The sequence below is a fragment of the Eschrichtius robustus genome, chromosome X (assembly GCF_028021215.1).
Source record: "Eschrichtius robustus isolate mEscRob2 chromosome X, mEscRob2.pri, whole genome shotgun sequence".
NCBI classification, from domain to species: Eukaryota; Metazoa; Chordata; class Mammalia; order Artiodactyla; family Eschrichtiidae; genus Eschrichtius; species Eschrichtius robustus.
Genome location: NC_090845.1, coordinates 114,099,844 through 114,112,248, shown reverse-complemented (window position 1 = coordinate 114,112,248; position 12,405 = coordinate 114,099,844). Strand labels below are relative to the sequence as shown.

At 45.9% G+C, this 12,405-nt stretch overlaps 1 protein-coding gene across 2 annotated transcripts in view; it reads left to right on the top strand.

Annotated features, from left to right (window-relative positions):
* The window catches only part of AIFM1 (apoptosis inducing factor mitochondria associated 1), a 28,271-nt gene extending 19,609 nt beyond the window's left edge, over positions 1-8,662 (top strand). For both annotated transcript variants that reach the window (XM_068533584.1, XM_068533585.1), the window contains exons 8-16: positions 28-104; positions 1,020-1,128; positions 1,876-1,983; positions 2,308-2,396; positions 2,855-2,995; positions 4,621-4,763; positions 6,222-6,346; positions 7,884-8,080; positions 8,397-8,662. In XM_068533584.1, the coding sequence (XP_068389685.1) occupies positions 28-104; positions 1,020-1,128; positions 1,876-1,983; positions 2,308-2,396; positions 2,855-2,995; positions 4,621-4,763; positions 6,222-6,346; positions 7,884-8,080; positions 8,397-8,468 (1,061 nt within the window). In that variant the 3' untranslated portion in view covers positions 8,469-8,662. The remainder of the gene's footprint in view (positions 1-27; positions 105-1,019; positions 1,129-1,875; positions 1,984-2,307; positions 2,397-2,854; positions 2,996-4,620; positions 4,764-6,221; positions 6,347-7,883; positions 8,081-8,396) is intronic.
* Positions 8,663-12,405: the final 3,743 nt, after the last annotated feature.

Below are 12,405 nucleotides of genomic sequence, written 5' to 3'. Positions count from 1 at the left end.
AAAGGATTTTTCTCCTCTTATTTCCAGGAGGCACTCCAAGAAGTCTGTCTGCCATTGATAAGGCTGGAGCAGAGGTGAAGAGTAGAACAACACTTTTCAGAAAGGTAATTGTCAGCTTTAGTGCTTTCGTTGTGGCGGTTTTGAAGAGGTAGCACAATCTTGTGGTCCCCAAGTACCCACCCGGGAATTGGGAGATTGAAGTTCTAACTATGGCTCTTCTACAGGCTTGTTATCTGGCCTTGAGCAAGTCACTTCCTCTCTCTGCACCTCAGATACCTCACTCAAGGGTTTTGAGCTCCTAGGAGAAAAACAGATTTAGCGTTTTTTATTGCTTGCTATAGTTCCTTCGATTGCCCTTCCATAGTTGTTTTTTCCTGATGCATTTGAGTCATTGGAACTCCTTATAGCCTCTTGGCATTTTTCACTGCAAGTGCTATTGTGGAGACTTTAGGGAGAAAAGTTAAGAGTACCTAAGTGAAAAAGGAAGCGGGGGTTTGCTTCTTAACACCATGCTTTACTTATGAAAACTGCTGAAAATTTTCAGCCACCGCTATGGGTACCGGAAAAGGTTTGTACTGTCCTTTAAGTTCTTGATACAACAAGGTTTGTCAACCTTGGCACTATGGGCATTTTGGGCCGTATAACCATTTGTTGTGAGGGGCTGTCCTGTGCATTGTAGGGTGTTCAGCGGCGTCCCTGGACTCTACCCGCTAGCTTCAACTAGTATCTCCCCACTCTAGTCGTGACAGCCAAAAATGTCTCCAGACATTGCCAGATGTCCCCTGGGGGAGGGGGAGTATATCTGCCCCCCGTTGAGAACCACTGTTATTAGAAAGAATGTTACATTGGAGAAAGAAATTTACATCAATAAAATAGAGGCTATAATTGAGCCACTTTATACAAGGAGAAGATTTTATGTGCAAATTACTGTTGTCAAAGATTTAGCGAAAATATTTCCTGGTATTATCATCCTATGCCCCTTTGGGAAATCAGTGGACTAAACTTGTGTGATCCTGCAGATTGGAGACTTTAGAACCTTAGAGAAGATTTCCCGGGAAGTCAAGTCGATTACAATTATCGGTGGGGGCTTCCTTGGTAGCGAACTGGCCTGTGCTCTTGGCAGAAAGGGTGAGTATTGGGGAGTGACCTCGATTTTCTTTCTCTGGTCTTATATCACATGCTTTTCAGAGATGCATTTACCAGGATCAGTAGAAAGAGTTTGATTAAGGTTTACATGGTGAAAAACTAATCACTGAGCTTAGCTCTGATGAGGGATGCCTTAGTGATCAAAAAGCTGTCATCTGAGCAGCTGAGCAGTGCTGCTTTCTTTCCTTTTTCCTTTCCTCTCGCCTCTAGGTCAGGACTCCTTAGAAATAAAATATTAAGGAAAGTGAGTTATTAAGATGGTAGGGGCAATGTAGACTACAGAACTGTATGTATCTTTGAACTGCTGCTCCCTGTAAAAGTCAAAGGCTTCTTTCAGATACATGATGGTTCCCAGCTTGACAGATCTGTGAGTTCCAGTTTGAATGTTTCATGGCAACCATTTTTTTCTTAATGTTATTTTTCAGCTGTGTGAAATCAGGGCATCTTCTCGGGAGGGTGCTTACTATTCAGAGCTTGCAAGGCACTTGTGTAAGCCTAAGTGCACTGAGTTCACAGTATGTAGTTGAATCCAGGGACAAGTTCTGGCATCTGTTGTATTTGCCTTGTGGATGCCCTTGTGCCCTAGTGCCCCACAAACGGGCGCTCTGGCCTGGGCCGCAGCATTGCCCTGTGTGCAGTAGATGGCTGCCTGTGGCTCCTTTACTTCTCTTCCTGTCTTCTAGGATTGACTTTTGCCTCCACTATACCTACTCTGTTTCTTCTTCCCAGCTCAAGCCTCGGGCACAGAAGTGATTCAGCTCTTCCCTGAGAAAGGAAATATGGGAAAGATCCTCCCCGAATACCTCAGCAACTGGACCATGGAAAAAGTCAGGCAAGGTAGAGACACTCTTTCCAAATGCTCCCACTCTTGCCTTGAGTGAGGACTAAGGCAAAATTTGCTTCTTTGGGAACCCCCTGTCCATAAGCCTTACCAGCTGCCCTATGAAAAGTTTCCACCATCCTCCTGTCAGCCAGCTTCATGTAGGTGTTCTGAATCTGACACACCAGATTCCTGGAAGTGCTGGAAGTGAACTGTGGGCGTGGGTGCCTGTGGCTCTCCAAGGCTGCCTACGTACTAATGATTACTCTCGTCAGCTTCTCTGGTTGTCATGAAGGTGGTAGGCTCACAGGCTCAGCCTCAGGTCTCGTTTGCCTTTACAGAGGGGGTTAAGGTGCTGCCCAGTGCTATTGTGCAATCAGTTGGAGTCAGCGGTGGCAGGTTACTCATCAAGCTGAAAGATGGCCGGAAGGTAAGGAGGGGAAGACAGGCTGCCAGAACACCTTCCAAGCCTGCTCTGCCCTTTCCTCATTCTTACTCCTTCATTTGATACCAGTAGATTAGTTGTCTTGGCAGTCACCATTAACCTGTCATAATTTTCTTAATGAACTGTCTTTTGCTAAAAGAAGAATGATGAGAGCCAGAGTAGCTGCCTGGGAACCATTTCCCATAGCCTCTTCCTATGTGTATCACAGATTTTTGAGACCTTCCTAGGGTGGCAGATTTCTGTTCAGATGGTAGGGGGTATGTATATGTGGAGGGGTGGCACTTTATGAAATGGAACTTAAAGTCTTTTGACCAGAGTTACCCGATGATTTTTTTGGTAAAGCCCCGATTTTTTGTGATTTTTTGTGACTGTGATTTATAGTCGCTGGGTTCATAGGCATACGAGGAAACTGTAATAATCGACTGAATTCTTTTTGTCCTCAGGTAGAAACTGACCACATAGTGGCAGCCGTGGGCCTGGAGCCCAATGTTGAGTTGGCCAAGACTGGCGGACTGGAGATAGACTCTGATTTTGGTGGCTTCCGGGTAAATGCAGAGCTCCAGGCCCGCTCTAACATCTGGGTGGTAAGTATGCGATGACAGCCTGACCAGGCACGGTGCCTTGGTCCCGGCCTGGGAGCAGGTCTGCCCGGTGGTGTGCGAAGGCTCAGCAGCAGCCCACCCAAATAGGGTCAGCGTGTTTGGAAGCTGAGGGTGGAGAGCAGAAACTTGTGAACTGCTTGGTTTACGAGATCAGGTCTGGCCTCACGCTGCAGGCTCATGGAAAAGGAAATGAACAGTATGCGTGCCCACAGGAGTAGGTCTCTCCTGGTTCCACTGTTGGCAGCAGCCATCAGCATGACCCTGGCGGGCGTGTGCGCAGCTTTCACACTGATCTGCTATTCCCTTGCCTGAACACGAGTCCAGGGAATGGAGGATGAGGCAGTTTTATAACATTCTCTGGAAAGGAAAATTACTCCATTTTCATTTTCCTTGAGTACTATTTTTAGCTGTTTTTAAAAATCTGTTATGACACAAACAAGACTATAGTATGTAGGAACCATGAGGTAATTTCCCTATTGTTAGATCATTACAAGTGTATTGTGTTTGATTATGGACTCTGCAACTGAGGACATAGGAACTTTGCAGGGTGTTTTTCCCGTAAAGATTTTTTTTTTTAAAGTTACAGTGTACTGGATTTTTAAAAATTGTTATAAAAGCAATACACGCTCAGTATGAAAAACACAGGCAAAAAGGAGAAAGGGACATTCCCCTGCAGCAACCACTGATGTTTAGGTGTAGTTTCTTCCCTTCATTTTCTCGCGCATAGTTTTTTTCTTTGTTGTAGACAGTCATGGCGAGCATACTACGTATACACATTTGTATTTTCTTTTTCACTTAACATTCGAATGTAAGTTTTTTCCACATTGCTTCAGATTCCATAAACAGTGTAACGACTGTATAATATTCCATTAGGTGGATTTCAGAGTTTATCTCGCCATTGCTCACATGTTGGATTTTTAGGTTGCTTTGGGGGTGTCTGAATAGCCACAAAGATGAACAAAGGGTGAGAGAGTTCCCATACCACATCCTTTGTGAAGCTGGCCTTGTTCACCTCCAGCCGGGGGTTCTCTCTCTGCTTGAAACACTGAGCTCGCTCACTGCGCACCTCTGGCATGGTACACCATAGTGAGGAAGAGTGCCGCGCCTTCCTCAACTCACTTATACACTCCTCGTGGGCAAGGTCTGTGTCAGGCGTGTCTCTGCAGCCCAGACAGTATAATGCTTTGTACAGAGTCAGTATTCTGTAAATACTTGCTGAATGAATGAATGAATAGTGAATGACCAAAAAACTTTTATCTTGGAAAAGGTGTCTAGGTAAGAGGCAGTCACATCTAAAAACTGGATTCCACACAGGAAAGAATATTCTGCAAATCATGGTTATTAAATATCCTGTTTCTGCTGAGGGCAGAATGAGAAGAAATAGGTGTAAGCTGGAGCATGGAAGATTAAGGTTAGCTTTGTGGAAGCATAGAATGGTTTTTGTGAAAATGGAAGCTCAACTGTTTTTGATAGTGTAGGTATGATTCTGGCCTGTGGTTGGAAATCATTAGTTAACATCACAAGCATTTTTTGAGCCCCAAAAGTGTATGTTCTGTCCTTAACTTGCTTTTTTATCATGTGCTCATGTAATGTATTTGTCTCCAAAGGCAGGAGATGCTGCATGTTTCTACGATATAAAGTTGGGTAGGAGGCGGGTGGAGCACCATGATCACGCTGTTGTGAGCGGAAGATTGGCTGGAGAAAATATGACTGGAGCTGCTAAGCCGTACTGGCATCAGTCAATGTTCTGGTAATAGTTTTGTGCCTTGAGGACTCAATTGGTTAGAACACAGAATTAATGGAACCAGAGTTATATGCTTTGGTTTCCTGGTGGGCCAGTTAGCTTCATACAGAGGGTGAAAAAATTCCATCTCGTGTCCACGCAGCCTACCCCCGAGCCATCTTCTGGTAAAAGGGTTCCATCTGACATAAGTTAGACTAGGTGAATGAATGGAAATGGCATCAGCACTTCTGCTAAAATAGCTCAGAGTTCGAGCTACAGTAGGTAGTACAAAAGTGTGCTCTTAGATACAGACAGCAGTATATTTTATTTGCTCTTTGCTGCTAATTCTACTGAGCCCAACCTACTGACAGAAAAGGCAGCTCACTCATATGTAACCCTTAAGATCAGCAACTCAGAGTCAGACGTATATAGGCAGCTCTCTGGATAGTAGAAAGTTAACAATGGACATTCTTGAATACTGGAGCTGCCCCTGTTTGGCCCACTGTCATCTTGTTGATTTGAAAGATGGGGTACATAAAACTTCACGGTTTCAGAAGCCTCTAAGCAGTTTCTGTTGGGGAAATTCTCAGCTGATGGGAGTACATTTTAAGACGATCACACACAGTTTCATGAGTGGGCAGCAAAAAACATATAACAGATGGGTTTCAGGGTCAACACGTGTAAGATAATGCAGTTAGGAAAAAAAGTAGTTTGTAGCTATACAATTATCAGTTAGGTTCCAGGAACAGAATCCAAGAAGTCATTGTAGACTGCTCCCTGAAGACCCCAGTCCAGTGAGCCTCTGTGGCCAAGAAGATAACAAAATGTAGAGCACCAGAAACAAAACAGCTCAAGTAGCTTGGATGATTACAAAACCATAGTGTGTCTGTGCCACAAGTATTCTGTGAAGTTCCTAGCATGTTAAAAACAGCATGATGATGATAGGAAAAGTTTCCAAGAAGAACAATGAAAATAAAATGACCAAGTGAGTGAAGGTGCCACTTTATAGAAAGCACTTCAGCCTTGAAAATTGAAGGCTAAGAGGAAGTATTGTCAGTTAATAGAACCACAAAATATCCCAGATTCTGGATTCCATAAATATGGAGCACTCTTTAAAGTTTCAAAAAGGCAGTTTTAAAAAGAGTAAAGGAAGGTAGTGAATAGTAAATGTGGGGAACCCACCCCCACCAAATGTGATATGGTAAAAATTAAATGATTAAATTTAAGAAAGTATAGATCATTGTATGGATCTGTGATATGCATAGTGGCTTGTTAGGAAAATAAAACCTGTTTGGAATAATCGTGCTTTCTCACAATCGTCCCCAGATGTCCTAGCAGGCGACAGATCAGTTTGGCGTTTCTCTTGCTGTGGCACATACCAGTTTCTTTGGTTGGCATAAAAGTGTGGTGCCTTAGAGGAAGCGTTCTACCGCACCATCCTTTACAGCCCTTTGACAGAACACCCTCTTCTCTCTCCTTCCTTAGGAGTGACTTGGGCCCCGATGTTGGCTATGAAGCTATTGGTCTCGTGGACAGTAGTTTGCCCACAGTCGGCGTTTTTGCAAAAGCAACCGCACAAGACAACCCCAAATCTGCCACAGAGCAGTCAGGTAAGGAAGCCCAACCACTTCTCTTGGAAGAGTGTTGAGAAACCATGGTCCAGATCCTCCTGAACAAGGGGTATCTGTATTGGCCAGAGGGAACTGTCAGTGAAAGCCTCTCTTCATGTTGTGCTTTAAAATAAACCAAACCCGAAGTCCTCGCTCTTTAGTGGTCTGAGAGCTGGCGAAATCAGGTATCCTGGTCAAAGCATAGATATTGTGGATTGTGGGTGTCGTCCCAGACTCTTGGACTCTTGGACGGTGGCTAACTCAACGACTCTGTAAGTCTAGTTTGTCCCAAGGGACTAGGAAGACCTGCGTGATTAAGAAAACCTGAACTTTTTCAATGGCTTTTTTTTTTTGCTTCCTGCTGATCCCAAGAGCTAGGCCTGAGAACCTTAGTTTGGGACCTGCTCCCCTCCTTGGGCCCTGAAGAGTGAAGAACTGGGCTGAGTAGTTCTTGAGCTGCCTCTAATTCCATTTGTCAGATCTTAATAGCGGGTTTTCTTTAGACGGGAGGCACCTCTCGGAATGAACTTCTCTCCGACACACATCTCTTTCATTAACTCCCAGGTCTCTTCTCTCTCCCTTCGTGACCTTGGCTGAAGTTATTTAACCTCTGTGTCCTCTTGTTAGAGGCGTTTCAAGGACAAGTTGCTCTTTAGGAAGGAGGAAGCAAGACATTATATGGATATGAGGTCCTTTTCCTGTGTAATCTAAGTGGATTACATATACCCACTCCTTAATTCGGACCTCTCCTGGGAAGTGGATCCAGGAGGGGGACCCAGGGACTTATACAGTAGGTGTTTATAAACTCCAGGTCACTACTCTGTCCACTGGGCAGTATTACTTGAAGCCTGGTTGTTCCCAGAAGACAAAATGCCCTCTCCCCAGGCTGTTGCCACCACCCTGCACAGGAGGAAGCACTTGCACTATGGTTTTTCCATATGGAAGTGCCTTCTGCTTTGGCCAGAGTGTCTCTAGCAGTGCCATCCAAGTGAACTTTCTGCTATCATGGCGGTGTTCTATCTCTACTCTGCCCAATACATTGGCCACTAGCCACATGTGGCTCTTTAGTATTTGAAATGTGGCTAGTGCAAATGAGGAACTGAATTTTACATTTTATTTAATTTTAACTGAAATAAACTTCAATTCTGAATTAATTTTAATTAGAAAAGCTATATGTGACTAGTGGCTATTGCACTGACCATGTAGCATAGAATGTTTCTCAGGGGACAAGAGCAAGTCTTCTGTAGTTTGAAAAAAGATACCAGGAAATATCCATAGTGTAAATTTAAAATGAGATAGTTTGGGGTCAGACTGACCCAGTGCCCAGGAGCTGGCAAGGAAGAGCTTTTGTTGGCTTTGTCAATGGAGAGGGGCTAGAATAGGCCAGTGTTTACTGAGGCGGCATAGAAAAACAAATCATTTAGAAGCAGCTTGAAGCAGGTGTTGAAAGATACTTGCCTTCTAAAATTTCCAAGCTCATAAGAACTGACTTTGTTTTGTTTTGACTTTGCTTGTTTGTTTTGGGGATTGGCTACAGGGACTGGTATCCGATCAGAGAGTGAGACAGAGTCTGAGGCCTCAGAAATCACTCTTCCTCCCAGCAACCCTGTAGTCCCCCAGGCCCCCGCCCGAGGGGAGGACTACGGCAAAGGCATCATCTTCTACCTCAGGGACAAAGTGGTGGTGGGAATCGTGCTGTGGAACATCTTCAACCGAATGCCAATAGCAAGGAAGGTAGGTGCCCGTCAGGGCTCTGAGAGGAAGATGGGAGGTGTGGGCGGAAGCCGTCTCTGTGACTTCGTCGGATGTCCTGCCACGCACTGTCCACCCGGGTCAGACTGTGCCTGAGCAGAACAAAGGTATCGCCTTGGCTCGGGTATGTTTCTTTTTCACTCGGGACATGGCTGGGTAGCACGGGCGTTGGCACATGCTCACTTGGGCTTCGTAGAAAGCCATTCCCACAACTCCCTCCCAGTGTGAAGTGGCAACTGGCCCGGGCTGCCCTGGTGTGCGGCCCAGCGCACACACTCCTTGTTCCTCTGTCCCTCAGATCATTAAGGACGGTGAGGAACATGAAGATCTCAACGAAGTAGCGAAGCTTTTCAACATTCATGAAGACTGAAGACTGCTGTGGAACAGGCAGGCCCTTTGCTGTCCCCGACAGCAGCTTGGATGGGTAAAGGAGCGTTTTTTATTCAGCAGACTTCCTCTGTATGTATGAGTGTGAATAATCAAGTCCTTTGTGAATATTTCAACCATGTAGGCAAATTCTTAATGTTCACATCACTAAATAAAACCCGATTCTTCTAAATTAAATTCTCTTCTCTTTGAAAGGGAGCAAGTGTGTGAAGGGAGGAAAGCTGTGCATATTAGAGAGCAAGTCAATTGGAGCCACTCCCAAGTGCATCATCTTCCTCGGCCTTGTAATCCCTGCTACACACTCTCAGCTTCTCTCATTCACTGAACTTCTCCCTCGCCCCTCCAGACATCCTGTACGGACCTGCTGTGACCTCTGCCCGCAGCACTTGACCCCTCTCCCCTCCTCTGGGGAACGTCCCGGTCTCTGAAGACTTTCCTGATCCTTCCAAGCCTGTTCCTTGTTTACATGTCTCCCTGCTGCTCTGCAGCTTCCTGGAAGCCAGAACCATGGCTCTCCTGTCTTGCTCATGGTTCTCTCTCCAGAGCTGAGCACAGGGTCTGGCTCACAGTGGGTGCTTAGTGAATCGTTGAATGAGTGTACACATAAACATGTGGACTAGACTCTGCTCTACCTGGGACAGCTCCCCTGTGTACCCCCCCAGCCCAGAACTGAACTGGTCTTGGGAGGGGAGGGCAGAAAAGACATTTATTGCAGACAGAAACGAAGGTTCAGAGACCTGCCGCCTCATGGCTAAGCCTGGAGCCTGACTCTGAGGGATTGTGGCCTCTCAACTCCTCCTCCCACTGTCCCCCAAACTAGAAATCTGCCCTCTCCTAACCCCTTTTATCTCAAATAGGCTTATAGGCATGCCTCACTTTACAAATGATTTCCTGGGAAGAGAAGTCAAAGTTTCATAAATCAACTCATTTTTTGCATTTCAAATTACTTAACTTTTAAAAATCAAATCTTATTTCAATTAAGAGGAAATTTTTACTACTTTCAAGAGTCCTATTGTGAATCTTCTTCTAAAGAGAAAATTATTACCAGGCTGGATTTTTTCGATATTGGGTTTGTTTAAAGGGAGTTGCAGCTACAATGAAATCCCTTCTGAACACTAGAACAGGACAAATGTCCACTTTGAGAATTAGCTGTACTAGAACAGGTTCTTACTATATGTATACAGGTTTAGTGAAATATGATCTGAGGCATGACATATCTAAGTCCATAATGTAGGTAGAAAACTCATCTAGTATCCTGTGAAACGGGACTTATTATACAGTAATTGCTGCTTACAAAGATCTTACAACTGTAAGATCCTGAAGTGTTTCACAAATCATTTTTTAAACGGATCGAATTGTGATTTGCCTTGTTTTAGTATCAGGTACAATTTAGTCTAATTCTTTGACAGTTGTCATCCTTGTATGGAATGTCATAATAATTCAGTTAATTAAAATGAAAGGATGTATTCTTCTATTCAGTGTTCATTGAGTGCCTACCATGAGCCAGGTAGATGGCAGAAGAGGAAGATGGAGAAAACATGGCCACTTCTCTTAAGGAGCTCCTGGTGTCAGTGAGGAAAGCAGACATGTGAACGCAGAAGTATAATATAGTCAGTTGTGTCCACAGGAAGATACACACCAAGAATGGACATCAGCCAGAGCATCCGTCCTTTGTCAACTACTGCTGCTAGATCACTTCCTAAAGCATCACTTGGTCCATATCCCCCCACCCTACCTCCTGGTGACATTGACTCCCTGTCACCAATCACATCAAGTCTGAAGCCTTCCATAGCGCTCTTGACCTCAGCCCACTCTGCCCTGCGGGCCTCCTCTGCCACAACTTCACGTGCATGTGCACACGCACATATACATCTGGTTTATTGCCACCTTTAAACTTCTGTTTGTGCTCTTCACATCTGGAACGCCGTCCCTATTCCCTTCTACGTATCCAAATCCTGCTCATCTTTCAAGGCCCAGATGAAGTCCCACCGTGGTGATGTAGTACCAGTTGGACTAGTGACCGCGCATGATTTCATCTCTGAACTTCGATTGCACCTACTGCCTTTGAACTTGATTTTGTTCTTTAAGTCGTTCTCTGCATTATTAGTGTTCACTCCCTAAATTGATTGCAAGCTACCCCAGAGCAGAGACTTTTTTCTCAGGATGGGGACAACACGCGCCATCCCCCAAAACCCTGGCAAAGTGCTGACCAAGTCCTTGGTTGCTTGGTTGGATGATGCTAGGTAACAGGGCTTATTGTAAGAGTGAGCCTCTGCCTTGTAGCCTCAGTTCTCTCTAATCCAGGTTATCAGACCCCCATTACTTCACCCACTGCCACGACTTGCCACTTTACCCAGGATGCATTTAACCTGTTGAGGCCCCCAAGGATCGCAAGGACCAATTTCTGACTGTACAGACGACCAATGCCAGCTGAGGTTTGGCCCTTGAGAGCTGGCCTGTGATTAGCCGGGCCACAGCACAGCGCAGTACAGGGCTAGCCACACCCTGCAGAGTTGGGGCTCTGCCAAAGTATCCAGCTTTCAGGGCTCACCCACTTGACTTCAACCTCGCTTTTCTTTGCCATTTTACAACTGACATCTGGTGGTACCTTGGCACCGCTTCACGATGGTACTAACATTTGCCTGGCCACCTGTAAGGCACGGCGAGGGATGTCCTCGTACTTTAGCTGGAGAAATGGACCTGAGGGAAGGAAGTGTGTTTGATTGGAAAGGGGTCAGAGTAAGCCTCTTAGTGGAGGATGAGGTCAACATGTGTGACTTTTTTGTTGTTCTAATCAACAGGGCCTGTTTTGGAGACAAGAGGCTTAAAGTGAAAGGGAGGGGGGGTGGGGAATCCACAGTGAACTACTGCAGGCTGCTTCCTTGAAGGAAAATCAGCAGCCCCTCTAGAGACCCATTTATACAAAGGAACTCTCCCCTCCCTTCCACCACTACCCCTTCCCTTTCCCGCTCCTCTCAAGTTTGGCTGCTGCAATATCCCTTCTGTCCTTCCCTGACTCCACCTAAAGCTGGGCACCCTTGCTGCCCTAGAGACCATTGGGACTCAATTCCAGTGCCTTGCTCTCTGGGCAGAGGGAAAGTCCTGCGGGGCCCAGAGGTGAAGTAAGACCGCCTCTGGCCTCTTTCCCATCTTATCAGGGAATTTCTGGCGGGCACAGACAAATGTACACAGAACCACACACAGAGACACACAGCTCAGGCCAGTGATGACGTCCCCTGCCTGGCTGGTTCTACAGATGGGTGTGAACTGGGTCAGAGTATAGGGAGGGTCTGAATATTTAAATTCTGGACTGCTAAGCCCTGGTTGGAAGACAGGGATCGTCTCAAAATGAACATTTTGGGAAAGAGAAACGCAGCCCCTGACATCTGGAAGCTGGTCTGGGACTGTCAGCAAGGCCTTGGTGTCACTAAAAACTGGCTTAACACGCCCCACTAGGCCTGGGTGTTCTGTTGAACGTAAACAGGTTCACGGGACAGTAGAATCGTACAAGGCCACCCTGATCATGGTGGATGGAGACAAAAGCAAGACTACTCCAGAATCATGTGTGAACACAGGCAAAAATATGAACACTGCCCAAGCCACAGAAATGACCAAATACCGCCCTCCGTCCTGGCTAATCTAAGTGACTGCTGCTTCCTAACCAATTACATATTGAGCCTCGCTCCAGTCTGCCCTCCTATTGGATATGATTGATTCAGTAAGACACTCCCTGACAGCATCCAATCCAGAGCAAAGCCCAGCTTCCTTAAACCCTCCCCCAAATCACCCAGCCTGGCCTGAATCCTATAATAAGTCCTTCCCAGCACCCTCTTCCTGAGACACCCCATGGTTCCCCAGGGCATGCATCCTCCCTCGCTGCAGTGAGCAATGAACTCAACTGGTTCGACTGCAAGAGTGCC